This window comes from Chenopodium album, chromosome 10 (assembly GCF_948465745.1).
Source record: "Chenopodium album chromosome 10, dcCheAlbu1.1, whole genome shotgun sequence".
Classification (NCBI taxonomy): domain Eukaryota; kingdom Viridiplantae; phylum Streptophyta; class Magnoliopsida; order Caryophyllales; family Amaranthaceae; genus Chenopodium; species Chenopodium album.
In genome coordinates this window covers 42,203,234-42,229,346 of record NC_137843.1, presented here as the reverse complement: position 1 = coordinate 42,229,346, position 26,113 = coordinate 42,203,234, and the positions used below count along the sequence as shown (strand labels likewise).

General features: G+C 34.7%; 1 protein-coding gene across 1 annotated transcript; it reads right to left on the bottom strand.

The window, feature by feature from the left end:
• Positions 1-19,643: 19,643 nt before the first annotated feature.
• Positions 19,644-25,905, bottom strand: LOC145562443 (choline monooxygenase, chloroplastic-like). The gene is made up of 10 exons (XM_081622727.1): positions 25,399-25,905; positions 22,851-22,896; positions 22,631-22,766; positions 22,418-22,492; positions 22,014-22,211; positions 21,796-21,891; positions 21,328-21,446; positions 21,111-21,204; positions 20,678-20,728; positions 19,644-20,104 (listed from the first exon to the last, which is right to left on the bottom strand). The coding sequence occupies exons 1-10, from the start codon at positions 25,754-25,756 to the stop codon at positions 19,970-19,972; spliced, it is 1,308 nt and encodes a 435-aa protein (XP_081478853.1). The 5' UTR covers positions 25,757-25,905; the 3' UTR covers positions 19,644-19,969.
• Positions 25,906-26,113: the final 208 nt, after the last annotated feature.

The following is a 26,113-nucleotide window of genomic DNA, read 5'->3' as shown; positions in this document are numbered from 1 at the left end:
GAAAGCACACTTAGCTGGGTTTAGCCTCATGTTATATTTCCTTAGTATTTCGAAGAATTTTCTTAAGGCTACTTGGTGTCCTGGACGGTCTTTTGATTTTACAATCATATCGTCCACATATACTTCAACCTCTTTATGCATCATGTCATGGAGTAAGGCAGTTGCTGCTCTTTGGTAAGTGGCACCCGCGTTTTTCAATCCGAATGGCATCACTGTGTAACAGTAAGTGCCCCAAGGTGTTGTGAAGGTAGTCCTTTCCATATCTTCTTCGGCCATGAGGATCTAGTTATAACCTGTGCACCCATCCATGAATGAGAAAAGCGCGTGATTGGCTATGTTATCTACCAGAATATCGATGTGTGGTAAAGGGAAGTCGTCCTTTGGACTTGCCTTATTTAGATCTCTATAGTCGACACACATTCTTACCCTACCATCTTTTTAGGAACTGGTACCACGTTAGCAACCCATTCGGGGTATTTGGATACTTTGATAAAATCTGCACTTATTTGTTTTTGAACTTCTTCTTTTATCTTAAGAGCTACGTCGGGTTTCATTCGACGTAACTTTTGTTTTACAGGTTTTATTCCTGGAATTAGTGGTATAGTGTGTTGAGAAATTTCTCTACCCTTATTCCCCCGGGGTCTATTATAAACGTGAGCGCTCCGGAACCTGAAATGCCTATCGACATGGAGGAGGACGATATTGGGAGGATCAAGGACATGTCTGGTTTTAGTATTGGCCGAGTCGATAACCGGATTCTTCAGTACTGATACAAAAGCTCACTCATTCCGGAATGGTCGAGGAGATCCCATGTCCCCTCTCTTGTTTGTTCGCCGTGTTGGAGGGCATCGAATACATATGGTGGGCTACAACGATGGTTAAAGAGCCTAACATAGCTAGGTTAAGAGATAGTTGAGCATGCCATGACGTTGTTAAGATCTCATATAGGCCTTTATGTCCCTGGCCTGTAAATGGACCTTTATGAGCCTCTAAAATATCTTTTAGACCGTGACCAATGCCCCAGTTCGTTCTATACATGTGACCCGCTATCAGGAAAAGAATTGCAATAGCTAAATGATGGTGTGCAATATCGGTCAGCCACAGACCCCCAGTTACTGGTTATTCCTGGCATATCTTCATATGACCAGGCAAAAACATCGATATATTCTTTTAACAGATCAATTAAATCGGTTCTTTCTTCTTTATTAAGAGTCAAACCAATTTTAACTTCTCTTTTAGTTGTTGGATCTTTTGAGATATTAACCGTTTCGATATCCTCAATTATCGGTGTTTTATTTCAAGTGTTTCCACTGCTTTAATTATTTCTTTATCATTTTCGTTGTTAACAAAGCAATGCTCATCATCTTGGGTAAGAGAATGACACGAGGAGTAAGCGGAAGAAGACATATTATTATATTAAAAAACCATTACATCAAAGAGAGAAATGTCCGTTGGGAATTAACTACTGACTATCCTAGGAGTAGGCTCTAAACTAGGAGAAATAGAAGGAGATGCAACTATAGGAGACTTAGAGGACTCGATAACAGAAGACTCAAATTCAGACTCAGTCGATTTAGACTCATCGAACATTGGTCCTTGTCCTGTAGTGATAGAGATTCTTCTTCCACTTGGTGTAGTAACCTTCACGGTATTTCGCCATCCTTAAACTAATCCTTCTGTCGGAGTGATGAGTTTCGAGGGGTCAAAGTTTTCATTTTGCAACACCGTTTGGATAAGCGCGGAGTTGTCATCGACACGCTTTGTCTCATTTTTCTCGTAGCCAAGGAGAAGACCCATGACATTGAAATCAAAGCATGGAGGTGCTTGTTCTTTGTGGATAGGAGTTGGGACCTTATCTAAGAAGTTGCAATCCAAAAATATTTCGAACCCTGGTTGTCTTATTCCATTTTTGACAAAGGGTTTAGGGAATTCGTGGTATGGATAATCTTCCCCCTCTTTTATAAATTGTCCATTTAGGGTGATAAAGTAGTGATCCATTGGGATTGCTCTTTTCTGGGTACGAGCATTTCTCTGCGCATTAAACTTTTTCCGAGCTCGCTTAAGATCCTCTTGAGTTGGTTCGAAACCAAGTCCAAAAGTATCTAACTTAGGGAGGCCAGGTAATTCCATTTTCTTTGCTATTCCTTTCTTCTTTCCTAGAGTCATTCTAGGAAAGTGTCCTTGTCTCCAAAGAATAGCATCAACTGTCATATTTGAATGGAGGTTGTAGCGAAGAGGGGTCTTTTCATCTCCCTCGATTAAAGAGACCTCTTCAGCATTAAAGCCCCATAAATCTTCATCGTTTTCATCATGCTCCACATTTATGATCGGTTTACGTACCGCTTTGATTCTCATAGGGGAAGCATCGATCGTGATCGGAATTCCTCCAGCTATAGCCTTGACTTGTTGATGGAGGGATGAAGGGACGGCCTTAAGGTCATGAAGCCAAGGGCGTCCAACAATAGGTTGAATGAGGCTTTGATATCTACCACTTGAAAAGTAGTAGCATGTTCAATGACTCCTACCGTAACGTTCATGGTGATAGTCCCAAGAGGTTGACGACGAGTGTTATCGTAAGCTCTTATGCCTTGTGTTGATGGAGACAAGTATTCATCTTTTATTCCCAATATTCTTGCGATTCGGAGTGGGCAAACATTAATCGCCGACCCATTATCTACAAGAGTCGTTGGGACGTTCATCCTTTTGCAAATCACTGTGAGGTTTAAGGCCTTGTTATGTTTGTTACCTTCAGGAGGTAAGTCCTTGTTAGAAAAGGTGATCAAGTTGATGGGACTAGGAAGATCACTAGTGAGAAAGTTAGCTAATCCCTCGGGAGTGGTTTCTGAATTTATCCCTATTTTAGCCAAAGCGTCCATTATTGCGAGCCTATACTCGTGGGATGTGGCTAATAGCTTCCATACGTTCATCTCAACCTTAGTCTTCTTAAGTTGTTTGACAATATCATTGTCTTCTATAAGTGGTATTGGGACTTGTTGAGTGGTAGGGATAGGTTGGTTTATGATGGTAGGTTGTATTCTTCCCGATCTTGTGAGAACATTTATGGATGAATCTTCCTCGTCCCAAATGTCATCGACGGGATAAATTGTGGTGAGTGGGGTTTCCTCTACATCTTTAAGGTAGACATCTTCATCATCACTTTCCCAAAATCCATTAATACTCACATCCTTCTCTGGGTTAGCTCGGACAAGCCTTTTACTGTCGATGAATCCTTGGATGAGATCCTTGAATTTAAAACAATGTTTTATGGTATTTCCTCCGGATTGATGGTATGGACAATAGAATATGTCCGTTCTTTTTAATGATTCAAATGGTTTTGGCTCGAGAGGTTTGATCTTTCCATTCTCGAAGAGTATTTTGAACATCTTTTCGTAGGAGGTCCTAATAGGTGTATAGACCTTGTCATTTCTTTTGGGAGGTGTAACCACATTGAAAGTGAATGGCTTTCTTTCAGTGGTTCTAGTGGGCATCATCTCTTCAACGATGTGCCTATTTTCAGCTGATTTTATTTGCCTAATGGTATCGTGGAGTAGCTTCGTTAACTCCCTTACTATATGCATGAGGATATATACTTCTTCTTTAGAGGCGAGTTCCTCGGTTTGGGGAAAGTCACTCATGGCATCGAAGAAAGTTTCCTCCTCTTCTTCAATAGCATGAGTATCTTCAATTGGTTAGATGAGGAGTGATGGGTCAACATGGTCTTCCTCATTAGAAATTGCCAAGGAGTCTGAAAGTGGAGAGTTATTAATATATACTTGTCTTCTTACTGGCAAGAGGTAATGGAAGCTTGCTGCTGTCAATCAAATCTTGAACGGCTTCTTTCAACTTCCAACAATTTTCAGTAGGATGGCCCCTGCCTTGGTGATACTTACAGTGCGCGTTGGGGTTCTAATTAGCCGTCCTCCTTTCGATTGGTGGATCGCCCATAGGTCCAATAGGGGTTATGAGTCCTTTAGCACGAAGGCGATCGAATGTTGTATCATAGCTCATGCCAATAGGTGTGAATTTTCTCCTAATTGGCTTCTTTTGCCCTTGATTATTCATGGCAAGGACCTCATTTAAGTCAAAGGTGTTAACATTGTTTGAGTGGGTGGTTTTGGAAGAAGAAGGATTGTCATTCTTTTTTCCTTTCCAGCCACTGTTGTTGTTATTGTTAGCATCTTTTTGTTTTGCAAGGTTGTCCTCAATATCGATACCTATGTTGTAGACGGCCTTGAAAAGTTACTTTGGTATTTCAAGTGCTTTGAATACTTTTCTTAGAGGTTCTAGATGAACATCCTTACAGATTCCTTTTCGATAGGGACCTCAACCATTTTAGCGGAAGTTTCCCTCCACTTATTGAAAAAGGAAGTGAACCCTTCGTTTTCCTTCTGTTTCAGCATTTCGAGCTCCCTGTGGTCAGTTTCGACTTATATGTTGCACTTGTACCTATCTATGAAAGCCTTTGTAATGGCTTCCCAAGAAAAAGTCTTCTCCTTGTCTAGAGAGAAAAACCATTGTTGACAAATGGTTTCAAGTGATAGTGAGAAAAGCGAAGGAAAGATCTTCTTGTCAACCACCTTGATGCTCATTATGGTCTCAAAAGCCCTCAAGTGAGAGTAGGGGTTATCAGTTGGCTTGAACTTAGGGACGTCAATGGCATTGAACTTCTACGAAAAAAGTTCCTTGTCCACTAAGACCCCTTGTGAGCTAATTCCCTGAAACTTGTAGTCATTGGAAATTTTGTTAAGGCTCTCTTCCATGCACTCAAGCTAAAGTTGCTTGGTAGGGTCATTGACTTGAAGAGCAAGAGTCTTCATCATCTCAGTAAGGTTAGCCATGTTTTGTCTCAACTCATCAACTTCTTCTTGAGTGTCCATGATCACGAACTTTCTTCTGTGCCGGATTGGTTTATCGAAGAGTAGAACTTGAACAAACGTGTTATCCTTGGTTAAACGCCTTTCTCTTCTTGACCAAGTGTTGTAATATTAAACCATTGACTTAATGACTGGACTCAAATTGACCTTGACTTTTATTGGTTTAAAAGACAAAAGGCAAAAAATGGGTGCTTATTTTGGGAATCAAGTTACAAATCAAGTTATGGTTTAAAACAACATAGTTATGTTGGGAGGATATAATATCCGACTTAATCCCCTAAAAAAATGACGGAAAACACATACACAAGACTCTTAGACATTGGTCATGGTGAAACTCATATACAAAGTGTGTGCTATTGATTAGTGAGTGAAAGTGACATGCTTGACGCTTGTGTAAGACCATGGGACTATTTGCTTAGACTCAATTAAAGACCAAATTATGACTCGGTTACTTAATTAATTAATCAATTAGACTCGACGCGAAGACAAGAGCAAGAAATTGGACCATCGCGTGACTAATGGAACTGTCGCGTTGCGACAAAGCCATGTCGCGATGAACCTTGACGGTTCGCACCACAAGCCATACCTCAGCGTCATAAATGAAACGTCGGTTTGAACCTGTTTCTAGTGTTCTGCTCGAAAAGGGTGAACCTAAAGTCGTGCTAAGTCATGTTAAGTCAAGTATTATTAGACTTTAATAATCCAAATTAATTAATTAATTAAGCAAAGTCCTTTAGTCATTAATCAGTTTATTTAGACTTGTTATTAAACACAAGTCAAACAAACAGTTAGCTTAATCACACATAAGATATGCACAAGTAGTCAAACACTACTAGAAAACAGCCCATTTTCGACGGAAAAATTCCGTCGGAAACATCCTGAAATCCGTCCAAAAGGGGTGTCCGACGGAATTCCGTCGGAAGTGGTTGTCGGAAACGGCTTGGTAGGAAAAACCACCTTTTCTGACTGAAATCCGTCGGAAACACTTTTCCGACGGAATTTTCCGTCATATGAGATTTTCAAGCATCGGAAAATTCCTTCGGAAATTTCCGACAGAATAGTAAAATCCGTCGGAAACTTCCGACGGGATTTCCGTCGGAAAGTAATTTTCTACAATTAAAAAAAAACGCCGCGCCGCCACCGGCGCGGCGTATCACCATCTCCACCACCCCCATCAAACTACCACCAGCCCCTAACCCTAACCCTAATCCCCCACAACCACCAGCCCCTCCACCCCACCAGTCCACCACCAACCCCTCCACCACACCAGACCACCACCAACCCGTAACCCTAACCCTAACCCTAATCCCCCACAACCACCAGCCCCTACACCCCACCGAACCCACTACCCCACTTTACCTTAATCGAACCCACCACCCCACTTTACCTAACCCACACCCAAACCCAGATCCACCCTAACCGACCCAACCACCAACTTAACCGACCCAAACTCACACACCCAAACCAAACCAGCACGGCGCCAAACCACCAGATTCGACCAAAAAACCAAACCACCACGGCACCAAGCCACCACAATTGCACCGACCAGCCAACAACCGAAATTTTTTTTAAAATTTTTTTTAAAAAAGTCGAAAAACATACCTTATTAATTGAAATTGGCTTTGAATTCTTGAATTTGGTTTAAATAGGCCAAATTCGACCATGAAAAGTCTAGATCTACACTTTTCATGGTCGAATTTGACCAAAGAAACCATTAAATTCGACCAAGCAAACCACCAAGACAGAGAATAGAAATGAGCAAAGAGATGAAAGAAGGAGAAGATGGAGGAGGAGAGAGGAAGAGAAGAAGAACAAGAAGGGGCGGAGGAGAGAGAAGCGGAGGAGAGAGAGAAAGAGAAGGAGAGAAGGGCGCAAGAGAGAGAAAGAGAAGAGGGGCGGAAGAATGAAATGAAAAGGGAGGAAATCATTTAGGGTTTTAAGATGGCCAGTTTTTTTTTTATATTATAATTATATATTCCGACGGAATATTCCATCGGAAAATTCCGACGGATTTTAATTCCGTCGAAAATTTAACTTTCTGACCGAATTTTCGGTCGAAAAGCGTATTTTTTCCAACGGATTTATTTTCTGTCGGAGATAACCGACAGAATAAAAATCCGTCGGAATTTTCGATGTTTCCGACCGAATTTCATGTCCGTCGAAAGTTGTCCTTCGAAATCAGCCTATTTCTAGTAGTGATAGTCACCATATGATGCAATGAGTTTGCAACCTAACCATGGCTCTAGTTCTCTAAAGTTCAAGGATTATTGTAGTCAAAATAGGGTCCATGGTTATAAGTCTGGATGCATCACGTGAAAGCCTTACCTTTGGAAGGGTTGGCGCGTATGGATGGGACCCCGCAAGTTAAACTTGCTTCCATGGTTAAGTGAATTTAACTCGGATGTACCCTTCGTTGCACAGAGCATTCGATTGGGTAGATGGAGCGTGAATTCCCGAGGGCTAAAGCCACATGTAGAACACATATGGTTTTTGGAAAAGAAGGAAAAAATTCAATCAGGAAGTAAAATCGATCAAACAGTACTCGAATCGGTAAAACAAGAAGGCGGACTTCTTGCTCGATATTGAAAGAACTCGGCAAGAGAAAACAGAGTCCATCGCATAGCGATGACTCTATCGCGCCGCAATAAAACCATCGCACAGCAATGGACGCTGCTGTCTCGCGACCTTCCTACATGCCTCGGCAGCTTTTTATGTTCTCGGGATTTCTGATTTTTCATAGCATTTTTTCGATTCTAGTTGTGAAAGAAATTTCCCAAATTTCCTACGTGTAAAATCCTATGTTTTTTACTCATTACGAATGCTTATGCAGTTAATGTTAATCAAAATTACGCACATGAATATTTAGAACATTTCAAGTCTCATCCACTCATTCTAAATCATTGCCAAAATAAATTTTAGAAATTAAAATAGAAATCCTCTACAGTGGAGTCGCCAAAAACTGTAGGGAATATTTCAAACATCCCAAACTTGAGCCCTACTGTGATCATGCATTCAAGCATGGTGGCGTCCAAAGGGAAGGAAGCTAGAGCAAAAGAGTCGCCAACAAGTTTTAGGAACTTTTAAACCATTCACGATCACAGATATTGCTAACTCCATAGTGGTCCTGAACCATGACTGGATATTCGGGGATGAAGGTACAAATCCAACCTAAAAGAGATTGAACCTGCCCTAAATAGGCCTCTACTTTGTTCTTCTCATATTCATGTGTGCTTTCCAATCAACATACAATCAATATATTAATCCTAAACCTGTTTAATCTATGTTGGTTGAACATTAATACACAAACAAATCTATTATTGGCGATCACTTTAATTAAAATCATATTAGCCAAAATAAAATTATTAATTATCTTATTAAGCGTGATTTCAAGTACAAATTCCCTTTAAACCTGTAAGAGGTGGCGTGATCTAGCAATAAGAATAATAATAAGAAATATATAATATTGGTACAACAAATCATTATAATCATAACAATCTCAATCTCATCAAAGCATAATAATAATAATATTAGCAAGATCCTAGGCATGATACTTACATGATTACTAACAAATCCTAGCATGTCACTAAACAATAAAAATCAAAGCTTTAACCCTAACATGATACTAGAAAACAATAAAAGCATCCTAACATGATACTAGGAATTAATAAAACAAAGCATGATTTCTAAAGAAATAGAGCAATTGAATTACTCACTTTGAAGCCTCTTATCTCTTTCTATCAAAACAATACACACGTTAGTAATTTTAATAAAAATATTAAACAATAGAAATAATAATTGAAATTAGATTTGGGATCAAACCCTCAGAACTATTAACCTTTCGCGTCAAGGTCTAAGGCAACTTCGAGCTTGGTTATGTTTATTCGAGTCTAGTGATGGATGTATGGTGTATTTAGAAAAGGCTATGCTTAGAAAACAAGAGAGAGAGAGAAAGAACAACCTTTAGCTTAGAGAGAGAAAGAGAGAATAGATGATGATTGTGGGTGATTGTTTGTGATTTCAAAACGGAGGAAAAAGACCCTATTTATAGAGAAAAATCGATCATGAACGATAGAAAATAGTCAGAATGACGCGACATGGCTATAACGACGCGATAGGTCCATCGCATAGTGATAAGCCCATCGCGACGCGATGAACCTATCGCGGCGCGATGGTTGCTGTACGATAAAGTTTCTGTACAGAGTCCTTCACCTAATCAAATTAGGTTACTCGGAATCCGTATTTATCTTTAATCAAACCGGATTTAATCTTTTAAAAACACTTGTTTTATTCCAAATAGAATTCTTTATCTTTAATCAAAATCAAATATAATTATAATTAATAATCTAATCCCTTGTTTTCAAAAAAAAATAATAATAAATAAATAAAAATAAAAAAATAAAAATCCTAATCCCATTAGAACTCAAAATAACCTTCTAGAAGATTCTAGAAGTTTAGGATAAATCCTAATGACTTTAGGAATATAATCAAAATTAATGAACCCTCCACATGATCATTGAGTCGCCCATAAAACTCATTTAGGACCCAATTTAGCATTTTGACCATAACTTCCTTATTTACAACTCGGAATTGGGCTTATAACATATCGTTGGAAAGGTCTTTTCAAACCTCATCCAACTACATAATTATTAAACCCATATTATGAACCAAACTAAATTGGATTGGACGTTTTTAATAAATAGGATACAAAAGAAACAATTTTCAAAAACAGAAATGAATTATTTTTATTAGAAAACAGAAGAATTCACGAGACTCTTCAACATTTCACCGTGTTCAATATTTAATGACGCGAAAGGTACTCATCACTGGGTTTGGTTTTTGGGGAGACACAATCAGGTGTCTACAGGCCGTTTTCAAATACTTGCTCCAATTACTTGTTTGACAAGTTTTTATAATATTTAATTCATTTCTCTCAACTAGTGGGACCCAATATAATTATATTTTATTATATTTAGATTCTCTCTCTCCAAATTTACCTTTAACTAACCTCACTACCTCCATATTTTATTATTTTCTCCAATTTTTCCTAAAACTCCGCACACAGAGAAATGGAGCAAGTATTTAAAAATAGAGGGAGTATGTGGCTAGCCACATCATGTTGTCTAAGCCTGTACAAAACTATCCGAGAATCCAAAATCCGATCTGTAACCGATCCGAATTTTAGGATATCCAATCCGAGTTTTCCTTTCGGATCGGATATCCGATCCGAAAAATCGAATATCGGATACATTTTCGGATATTGGTTTTTAAATTTTCGGATATCCAATATTCGATATTTTTCGGATATTTTAAAGGGTAAATATTGAAAGTAGATATATTTTTTTTAAAAAAAATGAATATTCCTAAAACAAATTAATAATCAGTCAAACCACTCAAACTCCTCACTCACTTTCAATCTCTCACTAAAGTAAAAACCCTAAATTTCTCCCCTTTTTCTCTCTACACTCAGGTGCCACCCCACCTTTCATAGCCACCTCTCACCGGCCGGTGGCCACCGTTACGCCGAGATCTCTTTCACAAGAGTTACGCCCAGAACTCTTCCAAGAGAGTTACGCTCAGATCTCTTCTTCTTGTACTCGCATTTGCTCGGCAAATCTTTGGTATGTATTTCGAATTCATTGTTTTGATGTTTTTGGTGGTTTGCTTGTCAATTTTATTTTAGTATTTGTTGTTCATTTCGTTTTGTTATCTGGATTTCGTTCTATTTGTTGGGAAAATCAATTTTTTGTTAGATTTTCAATCTACTTATATTTGTTGGGAATTTCGATTTTTATCTGATTTTTTTTTTTTTTGGTGTAGAACTGTCCAGTTTGGTTGAGCAGGTTTCGGTTGTTGATGACTACATTTAAGGCATTCATTTGAGGAGTATTATTGCTACTATCCTTTTTTTTTATTTAGTAAACGGTAATATTCATACTTTATTAAACTTTGTAATATTGAGACTGTTATAAAATATGTTAATTATGGATGGCCATTATAGCTTGTAAATATCTCTTTTATGACTACCTTAAGTATGGTAGTAATAACATCCTTGTAACCCTCCATATGTCATTAGGTCTCATTAACCCTCTCATGAATGGACTCTTCATTGTCCATATAGGTTACAATGTTCTATCATGTATATATATAGGTGACATGAAATGGATGAATAGAGACAACACAATTACCTCTTTACATCTCTCTCTCTCTTATTCTCCCTTTCCCCTTATTTTATAATACGTTATCAGCGCCATACTCTAAACGAAACTATTACATTGATCACTCCGTAAGTACTAGCCAAGAAAAAAGTCCAAAGGTATTCATTTTATAACATTAGTTAACACGTATCAAATATTGATGCTAGAAATTATATTGTCCGTAAGTATGCTAGCAAATGTTTTATATTAACACGCATAGGAATTTATAGCAAATGCTTTCCACCTTCACTCTCGTTCCTAACCATTTTAGTTTGATGACTATTTTGCTTTTCTTCTGAATTATTACTTTTCTTTTCTAATAATTCGGATTATATTATTTTAGTTTGATGACTATTTTGCTTAGACTACTAATATGTCTTGTAAATATGTTAAGAATTGTATAACTCATGATATCCCCTTTGATTAAATCATTAACAGTAGTATTATTGTTTTCATATAGTATATGTTTATTGTATGCTATTTAATCGTGTCTTGTTATTTTGTATAGTGAAATATGTCGAACCTTACCAAGCTTGAATTTGTGGCCCTTGATATTACCGGAAAGAATTATCTATCATGGGCGTTAGTTGCTGAAATACACCTAGATGCTAAAGGCCTTGGTGAAACCATTAAGGAGGGTAATGAAGCAACACTCCAAGATAAGGCAAAGGCCATGATATTCCTTCGCCATCACCTCCATGAAGGACTTAAAAATGAATATTTAACTGTGAAAGACCCACAAATCCTTTGGAGTAATCTAAAGGAAAGGTATGACCACCAAAAAACAATGATACTCCCTAGAGCTCGTTATGAATGGTTGAATTTGAGATTGCAAGATTTTAAATCTGTTAGTAAATATAACTCAGCTATGTTTAAAATAACTTCTCAATTGAAATTATGTGGAGAAAATATTACTGATGCAGAAATGCTTGAAAAGACATACTCCATTTTCCATGCAAATAATATTGTCCTACAGACACAATATAGAGAAAAAGGTTTTAAAAAATATTCTGAATTAATATCTTGCCTTCTTGTGGCTGAGCAAAATAACGAGCTGTTAATGAAAAATCATGAATCACGTCCTACTGGCTCTACTCCATTCCCTGAAGTGAATGTGACAACCCATAACGGGAAAGAAACTAAAAACAGAGACCACTCCGGCAATAGTGGTCAAGGTAGAGGTCGCGGTCGTGGCCAATGGCGCGGTCGGGGTCGTGGACGTGGATATGGTAGAGGTCGTGGAGGTCATTTCACAAACTCACATTCCCACCAGAAGTGGGAACGTAGGGATGATAAAGAGAAAAGTGATACTAATATATGTTACCGTTGTGGAGGAAAAGGTCATTGGTCTCAGGTTTGTAGAACTCCAAAGCATCTTGTTGAACTTTACTAAGAATCATTGAAGAAAGGAAAGAAAGTTGAGGCAAACCTTGTTCTTGAAGATGGTGAAGGTGATTTTGATTTTGGCAATGCAAATCATTTCGATGTTGCTAATTTCCTTACTTCCCCGGAAGGGAATAATTTTGATTTTGGCAGTACAACTCATTTAGAAGTTGGTGATTTCTTCAATGCCCCGGAAGGGAATAATTAAATTTATATTATTTTGTGTCAACTTTAAGTATTAGATTTTATCTAGTTATTTACTTATGTAATTTCTATGGTTGTAATAAGGACTTTTGCTTTATGATTTTATGAACTATTTGAGTGTTTTATTGATTTATTTATTTTATCATCATTATTTTTATGCTTAATATTTTGACATATATTTTATTTCATGAAGAACATGGATATTACTCAAGTTCAGTTTGCTATGAATGGTGAAGAATTATGTCTTGCTGACAATGCAACTACTCATACAATACTTAAATAAAAAATATTTCTCTAAATTGATGATGAAAAGGATTAATGTGAGTACCATATCGGGTAGTACAAATATCATTGAGGGCTTCGGAAGAGCCACTATAAAATTGCCTTGGGGAACTAAAATTAAAATAATTAATGCTTTATACTCCCCATTGTCTCAAAGAAATTTATTAAGTTTTAAGGATATTCGCAACAATGGTTATCATATTGAGACAATAAATGAAGAAAATAACGAATTCCTTCAAATCACAAATATAACTCAAGGCACAAAACATGTTTTGGAGAAACTCCCTACATTCTCCAGTGGTTTGTACTACACAAAAATCAATACTATTGAAACTCATGCTATAGTAAACCAGAAGTTTACTGATAATTTTGTTGTTTGGCATGACCAGTTAGGCCATCCCGGTTCAATAATGATGCGAAAAATAATTACGAATTCATGTGGACATTCTTTAAAGAGCCAACAGATTCTTCATAATAATTTTTCATGTACTGCTTGCTTAGAAGGCAAGTTAATAATTCGCCCATCACCAGCTAAAATTAATTTTGAATCAATTAGTTTTCTGGAACGTATACAAGGAGATATTTGTGGGCCCATACATCCCCCATGTGGACCACTTAGATATTTTATGGTTGTAATTGATGCATCAACTAGATGGTCACATGTGTCTTTGTTATCAACTCGTAACCTAGCGTTTGCGAGATTACTTGCCCAATTGATTAAGTTACGGGCACATTTTCCAGATACTTCCATTAAGACTATTCGGCTTGATAATGCTGGTGAATTTACATCTCAAGCTTTCAATGATTATTGCATGTCCATTGGGATAAATGTTGAACATCCTGTAGCTCATGTTCATACACAAAACGGTCTGGTAGAGTCATTAATTAAACGTATTCAGTTAATTGCTAGACCATTGCTTATGAAATCCAATCTCCCAATTTCTGCTTGGGGACATGCTATATTACATGCAGCAGCACTAATTCGCATTAGGCCAACAGTTATCACAAGTTCTCCCCATTACAATTGGTTTATGGCCAGGAACCAAATATTTCCCATCTAAGAATTTTTGGATGTGCGGTTTATGTTCCAATAGCTCCACCACACCGCTCTAAGATGGGTCCTCAAAGGAGGTTGGGGATATATGTTGGGTTTGAATCCCCGTCAATAATTAAATATCTTGAGCCTACAACAGGGGATTTATTTATGGCTCGTTTTGCAGATTGTCATTTTAACGAGTCACTTTTCCCAACATTAGGGGGAGAAAAAAGAGAGCTGGAAAAGGAAATTAAATGGAATGAATTATCATTATCCTATCTTGATCCTCGAAATAAACAATGTGAACTGGAAGTTCAAAAGATTATTCATTTACAAAGTTTAGCGAATCAATTGCCAAACTCGTTTGCTGACCCAAAAAGAGTGACTAAGTCACATATTCCAGCTGTAAATGCTCCATTTAAAACAGATGTCCCGGAAGGACAAAATAAATTTGCTAATGAGTCTAAACCACGTCAGAAACGTGGAAGACCAATAGGTTCCAAAGATAAGAATCCTCGGAAAAGAAAAGGAGCATTGATTGATGATGGTCAAATTGAAGAAACAATTTCCGAAGGATCTCCAGAAGAGACTTTAGACATGATACAAGAAGAAATTCAGGTACTTGATAATGAAGAAATTTCAAGAAATTATATCATGTCTGGAATTACATGGAACCGAAATCAAATCGACGTCGATGATGTTTTTGCATGCAATGTAGCATTAGATGTTATGGATAATAATGAGGATCATGAACCAAAATCCATTGAAGAATGTAGACAAAGAAATGATTGGCCAAAATGGAAAGAAGCGATTGAAGCAGAATTAAAATCTCTTGGAAAAAGAGAAGTATTCGGACCCGTAGTCTGTACACCTGAAGGTGTAAAGCCAGTGGGATATAAATGGGTCTTTGTGCGAAAGAGAAATGAAAAGGGTGAAGTTGTAAGATATAAGGCACGCTTAGTTGCACAAGGATTCTCACAAAGACCTGGTATTGATTATGAGGAGGCATATTCTCCTGTGGTGGATGCAACTACTTTTAGATTTTTGATTAGTCTGGCAATAAGAGAAGGACTTGACTTACGTTTGATGGATGTAGTCACAGCTTATTTATATGGCCCACTGGATAATGACATTTACATGAAGCTCCCAGAAGGATTCAAGTTGCCAGAAGCAGCAAAATCTAGTTCTCGAGAACATTTCTGTATTAAATTGAACAAATCTCTTTATGGATTGAAACAATCTGGGCGTATGCGGTATAACCGTCTAAGTGAGTATTTGTTGAAAGAAGGTTATAAGAATGATCCTATCAGCCCATGTATTTTTATAAAGAAATTTGGATCAGGATTTGTTATAATTGCAGTGTATGTTGATGATTTGAATATCATTGGGACTCTTGAAGAGATTTCAGTGACCGTCAATTATTTAAAGAAAGAGTTCGAAATGAAAGATCTAGGAAAGACAAAATTCTGCTTGGGGTTACAAATAGAGCACCTAGAGAATGGAATCCTTGTGCATCAATCAACATACATAGAAAAGGTTCTTAAAAGATTTTCTATGGATACAGCACATCCATTAAGCAGCCCTATGGTTGTAAGATCACTTGAAGTAGAGAAAGATCCATTCCGACCTCGAGAAAATGATGAAGAAATTCTTGGTCCTGAAGTACCATATCTTTGTGCAATTGGAGCAATAATGTACCTTGCAAGTCATACACGACCCGACATATCATTTTCAGTTAATTTATTAGCAAGGTTTAGTTCATGTCCAACCCGAAGGCATTGGAATGGGATTAAACATTTACTTCGTTACCTTCAAGGTACGAAGGATATGGGTTTATTTTTCCCAAAGTTGTCCAAAGAAAATTTGATTGGTTTTACAGATGCAGGTTATTTATCTGATCCTCATAATGGTCGGTCACAAACAGGATATGTGTTCACATATGGTGGTACTGCCATTTCTTGGCGTTCCATGAAACAAACCATTGCCACTACTTCTTCCAATCATTCTGAGATTTTAGCAATTCACGAGGCTAGTCGTGAATGTGTATGGTTAAGGTCGGTAGTTCAACATATAAAAGAAGTTTGTGGTTTATCATCTGGGAAAGAGGCACCGACAACTTTATATGAGGATAACGCAGCTTGTATTGCTCAACTTAAAGAAGGATACATCAAAGGCGACAGAACAAAGCACATCTTACCCAAATTTTTCTTTACTCATGATCTTCAGAAGAATGGAGATATAAATGTATTGCAGATTCGTTCAAGTGAGAATTTAGCAGACTTATTCACTAAGGCTCTTCCGACAGCAACATTTAAAAAGTTAGTTTATCGTATTGGATTGTGTCGTCTCAAAGATCTTCAGTGATATAATAATGAGGGGGAGTAATTGCGCGCTGCACTCTTTTTCCCTTATCCATGGTTTTTTTTCCCATAGGGTTTTTCCTGGAAAGATTGTTAATGAGGCAGCATATATGCGCATTAAATCTATTTTAGATAATGTCCATCCAAGAGGGAGTGTTATAAAATATATTAATTATGGATGGCCATTATAGCTTGTAAATATCTCTTTTATGACTACCTTAAGTATGGTAGTAATAACATCCTTGTAACCCTCCATATGTCATTAGGTCTCATTAACCCTCTCATGAATGGACTCTTCATTGTCCATATAGGTTACAATGTTCTATCATGTATATATATAGGTGACTCATGAAATGGATGAATAGAGACAACACAATTACCTCTTTACATCTCTCTCTCTTATTCTCCCTTTCCCCTTATTTTATAATAGAGACTTTATTAAGCTTTGTATTTTTAATTTGAGGAGTTGGATTGTAATGCACTAAGTCTAATGTTACTGCTTCATATTCGAGGAGTTGTATGTCAATTAATATTTAATGGTTTTTTGATAATTTAATTTGCAAAAAAGATTACTACATTGCTCAAATATATTGTACAGGATTACAGGCTGAACGATAATAAATCGATACAATTATTGAGATTTATAAGATAGGCATAATCAATTTTGAGTTTTCAATAATATTGGATAATGGATATCCAAAATATCCGATCCAAACAATTTTGAATATCGGATATTGGATATCCGTAATTTTCGAATTGGATTCGGATTTCAATTTCAGGCATCCGATGAATCAGGTATCCGATCCGACATTTCGGATTTGATATCCGATCCGTGAACATGACTAATATGGCCAACTATTATAGGAGTTAATTGGTCAGTGTTATAAGGGTTACTCGGTCAGTGTTACAGAGGTTACCGATCAATATTATAAGGGTTATTTTGTTCTTTTCTAAGTGGTAACACAGTGTGGCCAACTACACATAAAACGGGCTGAAAAGCATAGTAGGCATAGTGTTTACTAAAAACCTTTTATTGTTATCAAATCTTCTTATCTTAACTAATGCTCGACTCTATACTTTTACTTTAAGGGTTGACAAATGCCTATTCACTATTGTGGACAATAAAATTTGTATAGAAAAAATCCAAGATTTGGGAGAGGGAACAAAAGAAAGAAAATACACCCATAATACACGGAAATGAAAAAAACCTTTGGGAGGTTTGTGACTGAGTTCAAACTATTTTAAATGATGGTTTTATCTGTTTTTTTATATTTACGATTGCTTATGACGATTCATGTTAGCCTGTCCGAAATTATTTTAGAACTATGGCTTTATTGTTGTTGTTGTTGTGATTGTTGGAATTAGGACTAAGGGAGTAAGGGGTGGTGTAATAGTTAGCAAATTGGTCTGGGAAGCAAGAGAGGGAGGAGAGGGAGGAGTTTGTTTTGAAACAAAGGAGCCAATAAGGAAAGAGAAGAAGATGTAAATTTCTTATATCAATCAATCAATCAATCATCAATAAATAACAATATACTAAAAGACACACTAGTAATGGCACGTGTCATCTCTTGGTGTGTCCTTAATTTTTTTTTTAAAAAACAATTTGTATTTAAGAAAAAAATATTTTGCAAATATATATAACAATATATACTTATTTAATATTCTAGAAGATTTTATATGTTTTTCCAAAAAAGCAAACATGTAAATATTGATATATCCTTCCTAAAAAAAGCAAAAATGTAAATATAGCAATATACTTAGTTACTCTGTATTCTAGAAGATCTCATATATTTTTCCAAAAAAAAACACACCATGAAGTAATTAACTTAAATATATAGTATATTTTTTTTAAAAAAAATTAACTTAAATATATTCACACTTAATAATGGCAACTATAAATATCGTTTGATATATCATAGCATATAATATTATAGTTGACTCACATACAAATATAATGTTTTGAAAATCTGAATGAAAAAATGGTAATTACTCATACTACAATAACTTTTTTGAGATATATTCTCTTAAATAAGTTAACAAATAAGTTAACTTTTTTTGAGATATATTCAAGATATGATTTACTTAGAATTATCTTGATTGCATCAATTGATATCTTATTGATTGTATCAATTGATATCTTTTATTTAAATATCAATTGATATCTTTTACTTAATTAACTTTATAGTTTACTCACTTTTGGTAACAAGCTAAGCAATTAGGTGTTCTATTATATACAATTATGTATTGCTACTATATTTTAATAGAGTTCACTATATAATTAGCTTGAGAAAGTGAAGTATTATTATATTCAAATATTTGTGTTAAATATATGTCAAATCTTTATAATGTAGCTTAAAATAATAAAGATTTGACATATTTTTAATACAAATATTTATAAAACTATAAAAAAAAATTTCTTAACATAACTTTGATTAGTTTCTACATCATTTTATATTTAACATAACTTTCATAATCATTCATTTTGATCCAAATTTGTCAACAATGATTTTAAAATTTTAATTTTTTTTTTTTTTTTTGGTTTATAAAAAACTAATTATAAGATAGTTTAATAATAGTATTGAAATTTATCGTGCATGGCACAGGAACTAACCTAGTACCACATACTAAAAGACACACTAGCAATGACACGTGTTATTTTCTGGTATATCCCTTATATTTTAACTTATTTTTTAAAAAGAAATTCCATATAAAAAACAAATATTATGCGTAAATGAAATATTTGATACGTCTTTATATTTATTGCCAACTATAAATTTAAGTATAAAACAAAATTTCTAATTTACATAAATAAAATATTTGATATATCCTTCAACAGTGCAGTATATAGTAAAATTCATATTTTTAAATATCTGTTTGGCAAATAGGTTATTTTATAATCTATTATAATATTTACATATGTAAATATACTTATACAATGTTAATTTAAATATAATCCGTGTATGGCACTGGGTATAACCTAGTAGCAATATAAAATAGGCACTACCAATAGAAAGATATCTCCTAAAATTATAACTATCCTTAATATAACAAAAGGTAAAATTGTTTTGAGTAAGAGATAATTATGATTATTCGTTCTCGACAACTTCTCCTCAATTAATTAAGAAAAACGATATATAATTTAAAAGATTAAACATAGTAGAAACATTTGTATTGTCTTAATATTTAATAACACCAATTGTCCCGTGATTTTGTTTAACAAAAATCGGTAAAACAGAAATTCAATGAAAACTTGATACACTCGTTGTTTACTTCATCCTACATAAGGGATGGAAATGAAATACCATACACGAGTCAAAAATTAATGTTCATAGATGATTTTCTCATAGACCCCTGAAAATAAATGGGATATAATTTCTTAAGTAGGGAAAGGGGTGCTATGGTGTTTATTTATATTGGACATTAGCACCTTATAATATGATAAATTCTAGCAAGAAACATTTTGTCCATGACCAAACACATACACACTTGATAACTAAGTGCATGAGGAGCATACGCTCAACTCTAGCAACAATCTCAACTACATGACATTATAATTTTACTTTTTTACTTATTATTATTATAATTATCCAATTCCAATAAAAGGAAATTAAGAAACGAACATCTGATCTGCTGCTATCACTTCAATACTTGGTGCAACCAACAGTGGAAATGATGGATTCCTTTCTCAATTGGCATCACATATCTTCCACTACGATATGCTGGTGTCTCCAACCCTTTTTGGACACTTTCACACAACACCACATCTTCTTTCTGCAATTTTGCACCACATTTGTCAGTTAGATATTTCCTTATTAAATTTCTATATGACGTGTCGAGTCATTCTAGGCGCGTGTAGCAACCATACCAGGGTATTTTAGTCATTTCACATGAGGTAATGGTCATTGAAGGTAGATTTTTGGATTTTACTTGTAATTTTTTTGTTCAATAACATTTTGAAAGTATATAATAGCATTAGAGTACATGTCATGTTGGTATTATTAAATCTCACAACGGTATAAAATATGACGTACCATTCAAGGGTATGTCAATTTTGTTAATGTTTACATAGATGTCATTAATATGAGTTTACAAATCAATATATATCAGTATAAATTAGGAATTTCACAAGTCTATGTGTTGTTATGGTTTTTTAACGCGTCTATTACATACGAAGGTGTATCCGTGTATCTAATTTTAAGTGCACCAAAAACTCGTTTATTTTGCATAGTAACTAACGAATATTTACGGTTGCACCTAAGCTTTAAATTTCTGAGGTAACACTGTCAAGTTTGCACAGTTACTTGGCCCATGATAAACAAAGTCACATGTTCATATTTAACGTACCTGTACATTATCATTGATTGCTATGCCCTTCTCGATGTAATCCTTGTCGTCCTACACAAAAAATTATAATTTAAATTAATTACAACAAAAAAATTTCAAGTAATTCTGCAGGACAAGTATTTAAATAAGCAAAATATGATTCATGGTATCAATTATGTGACACACAAATTAAAAAATTACAAGTACATACTTTGAAAAATCGACTTTCAATTGTTCCCAAATATATCGATCCAAAATTCTATGAATTTATATTCTTGATTGACTATTCAAAACACTCATTATGAACTCGGATTGATTAGATTAAAATCAATTTATGTCTTATACCCAAACATGACTCGATCCAAATCAACTTGAGATTAGCTTGACATTAGTGAGTTATTTTTTACCATAAACATTAAACACTATGTTAAAAGTTACACAAATGAAAACTTACCAGCATTGATTTTTCAATATAGTAGTCCACCACTAATTTGCATTTCCTTGGTCCTAATGGAAGAATATGCATTGTTGTCATCCAAGGGCCATACCTGAAAGATAACCACAAAAAGTTCCAAAATTTTCAAATTAGTAGCCAAAATGTCATTATCATAAATTGCTTAAATGACTCCACCATAATATGAAAAGGTAAGCAGAGTTAATAACCAATGTACCTTTCCACAGCAAAGTTAGGGTATGCAAAAGCATAGAATGCTTGAGATCCAAGTCTATCAAAACCATCTGGCTTGTTTGAACTCCCCGCCACTCTTTGAATCGTGACATTTCCAATCATCTAAAAATAATCATATAAACATTCTATATTTAGTCCGTAACATAAAAATGATAGAGTATAAAACATATTCCTGGGCCTTAACCATCAATTTAAGCTTTTGGTTGAGTTGGTCCTTTAACATGGTATCGGAGCATAGATCCAATTTTTTTTTCCTTTCACAACTTATTTTCTGTTTTTTTTTTCTCAAAATATAGAAGATTTCTATATAGAAGTGGTGCATTTAAAAAAAATTACACAAGGAATAACTTGGAAATCTTAGTTCATCGGCTTTGTTGTACACATATATGACATCCGATCTTAGAAGGATCATCATTAGAATAAATGTAACTATGTAAGAGCTAGAGCTTACATCGGTTTGATAAGTATCAAAGTCGAGTTCAGTTGCATAGTACTTGTGTGCATAAGGAACATGGTACGAGCTATCCAAGTAGTTGTCACTGAAAATCTGAATTCAATTACAACAAGAAAAATCATATAATCAAATGTTAGTCGCGCAATTAAACACATAACAATTCTACTAAGCTAACATTAAATTGTTAATAACAGAGTAGAGTACTAATATAATACCTTCCAATTAGATTCCATTGGAAATTCACTCCTATTGATGAACTGCAAATTAGGGTCAAAAGCATGGGCCTTAACATCTTCAGCACAACTACCAAGCCATTCAGATCCAACATCGCCTACTTCAAGGCTTGATCTGTCCAAACTGATGAGTATAAATGGGCCCCATACTGCAACTTTCAGGGGTACAAGCCCAAGTTCCTAAAACATTAATCACCATAGTTATATAAACTATAGATTAAAATGGATTGAAAGCAAATGCTTATGCTACCTTGGTTTCAAATTATTTGTAATGATTAAACATTTTTTACTCACACTTTATGTCAGATCGTTGCAAATAATTGGAAACGGAGACAGTATTTGTTTAGATTAGATTGGATACTAATTAAGTGATTAAGACCACATACATCGGGATCAAGGGACTGTTCTTCGGTTGCTTTGGAAGCTTTCGTAAGTGATCCATTCATGCCAAATACCCAACCCTACAAAAAATGGAAATGAATTGAAAATTTAGAATATGTATTTAACAAAAGTATAGTAATATCGAAGAAATTACAATTTTTATTTTTTCATTCTAAGTATGTATTGCCAAATGACGCGAAATAGAAGTAGAAACTTACATGGTAAGGGCATACGAAACACGATTTTTTGCCACTTCCACAAGCAAGAATCGAAGCACGATGAGTGCAAACATTGTGAAATGCATGAACTTTTCCTTCACCATCTCGACACACCAAATATTCAACATTTCCTAACCTGTTTCAAATTCATATTAGCATCATTACCATTAAATAAATTTTGCTTTGGATTAAACCTAAATTTCAAGATGAAATAGCTTACGTTCCGGTGAAATATTGGTTAGGCTCCTTAATTTGATCACTGTACCCTGCGAGTTGAAAACCAAATTTTTAGCACAGTAGTGTCCCTTTCAATAAGAACATCCAAATTCTTTTTAAAGAAAACTAGTCCTTTTGAAATGGTTTTTCATCTACTATAGTTCTTAAATGTTCAAGCATGTATCATCTAAAAAAACTCGTAGGACAACATATTCTTACACGCGCATGATTATAGATCCCATATGCTACAAAAATGCGAAAGCACAAGTAACACAGGAGAAAAGTCCTTTAATCATCAATATAACAATGAAAAACTTCTTTAATTATCGACATACCAAATTTGTAAACATCTTTAGTTTCATTATTTATTTTGGTTAGGTGTAAAAAGAAGTTACAAAGGGGAGTGATGTAGACGTGATTTGATCTCGGGTCATGAATACCAGCTCACAGAATTTTAACTATCCAAGTTAGTTGATATTCACATTACATAGTTATATTTAGATGGTATCATCATCTAAGATCTAACTTTTTAACATTTTTATGGTCCAACGTTTATATCATGGCTAGATGCCGTAGACCTACATAGCCCAACTTCTTTTCTTTCAAAAAAAAAATAAAAAAAATAAAAAAAACATAGTCCAACTTCTAAACCAAATACAAAATTGTCCATGATTCATTGGATATGTGAGGTGTGATGAAAGTAAAATTAAAAAAACCGTATACATGGCTATCATGAATCATGACCCCTGTTTTTTTATTAGTTGGCAATTGGCATGATTTATTTTTAATATTATCATGGATTGACAATTTTTTTTTTTTTTTTTTTAATGTTTTTCAATTGCTTTTAGAAGTTCATACAAGTATGTTTTTGCGAATTATTAAATCACACCCACTTTTATGTAATTAGTTATTGCTATGGATTACTCTACTTAACATTATCTGTAACTTTTCCTTTTTTTTTTTTTTCATACATATATTTTTTTTAGTTGCATCAATTTTCAATTTCCTCTTGTTAATGCATTACTCTAATCACCAATTCCTTTATTACAAATAACTTAAAATTATATAATTGAGTTTATAGAAGTAAAAATCAACGATTCGAGGTGAATCTAACAAAATTCTATGTAGCTACATAATTTTTTAACCATCATAAAAGTTGAAATAGAGTAAATGGATAGTACGATGGACTACATAATTTTTTAACCATCATAAAAGTTGAAATAGAGTAAATGGATAGTACGATGGATACATTCCTCTAGGTTAATTGTTTGGAAGATGGTACGTATATGTAATTAGATGTCGTCTATATCCATTGCCTTTATTCTTTTTAGTAGTGCCGTGTGATAAGCAAAATGAATTATTTTATTTATAAGTTATACTCCATACCACGCAACGAATATCCTATTCGAGCTTTTGGTACAATTTTATAAGTCTAAGTATAGATAGATATTAACGGATAGCTATCTTGAATAGTACAAGCTTTACGAAGAATATTCATGGTCTCATGGAACTAATCTCACCTACATCAGTGTATTTAGTAGATCTTTCTTCACTAGGAAAAACCTCACAAAAGAAACATGCATGTAGCTAGTCAGTTAGTATCACCTAGTTTTGCTGATTAATGGTAAAAAAGTATATTCAAAGTGTCGTCTATATCATTGCCTTTTGTAGATCTTATTAAACCAAAAAATAAATAAATTAATTAAAAAAATTAAAAATCAAAATTTATTCAAGGACTTGTGAAATGGAACCCCTGGTTCAGCCACCTCTGTTCTGTATCTCCTGATTTCTTCACCATGCAACCACCACCTGACCACCTAGCCTGCTGTGACTAGATTAGGCCATTACTACGGCTTGTTCCTCCGCCACCATGCAACCACCACCTGACCACCGTTGACTCTTTCGCGGCAACTACTAAACTAGGTTGACATGTAGTCAAACCGTAACTAAACACCACCCAAGTTTCTTCATTTAAACTTCTAGCTAAACATTACTATTATCTTTAATTTACTTCCTTTTTATTTTTTGCATTCTTAAATATTCTAAAATTCGTTATAAATTATGTGAAATTTTTTATTGATTTCTGTACAAAGTTATTTCTTAATGACCTTTTTATTCGGTGGTCCAAATTTCAATGCTTCATTTTTCATTTTTTAAAATAGCCTGAATCTTTAGAATTAGAAATAATTTAGTATTTTAATTTTTTTTTTTTTTTTTATGAAATTTTTATTATTACTATTTGATGATAATTCAAGTAAGTGTAGCAAAAAAAAAATGATGATACAAATTAGTACTTCGTCAATATCTCATATGCATGTCCGATGTAAAGGGTCCAAAATTGTCAAATGATGAAGTTTATGTTCTCAAGTAATAAATTATTTCCACTGTCCAAATTTTGTTCCATAATAAATTAACCAAAATAAATCTTTTTTTTAACAAAATAAAATTAAAAAAAAAAAAACATAGTACTCCGTATTAAAGTTAAATTAAATAAGATTAAAGGGCTTATTTCAACAAAATAAAAAAGATTAAAGAAAAAAATATATATATACCTGCGACTTGCCATCCTTTGTAAAAGATACGGTCAAGTTCATGAGCATAGAAGGCAGGTTCAGTATACCAAGAGCTAGGAGGCGTGAGAGCATCCTCGGCCGGAATCCTCGGATCGAATTCCTGGACAAGTGATTGAATCGACGGCGGAGTAGTGGTGGTACTTAAAGAAGGAAAAGCCGGGGCAGCGACGGCGTTAATGGTTTTATTAGGGGTACGAAACTTAAGTACCGGATTATTAGTACTAGTTTGTGGAATTGGGACGATGTTATTTGAAGTATCATTGTTTGATGATGAATTTGGTATACCACATACAGTTGTTGGGTATTTCAGCAACATTGTTGTTGCACTTGCTGACATGTTGATATTATATGATGATCAAGCAATAACTAAACACTTCCTTTTGTTGTTATAATTTTTTTTAAAGGAGGTGGTATGAAAGATGATCAACAATATATATACTTAGCTTGTATAATTCAAGCTGTGCGCATTTTTTGAGTTTGCTCATATATCCTATTTATATAAGTAATCTTTCCCCCCTGTTTCACTTTAGGTCCCTCACATAGAAGCTTCTTCAGGGGAAATTCCCTGTTTCTCTCAGTGAGAAACGAAATTTGTTTCTCATGGGGGCATTTTCGTGAATAAATCAACAACTTTTTCAATATTGTGGGCTCCACAGTTGAATAAAGTTGAAAAAGTTGTTGATTTATTCACAAA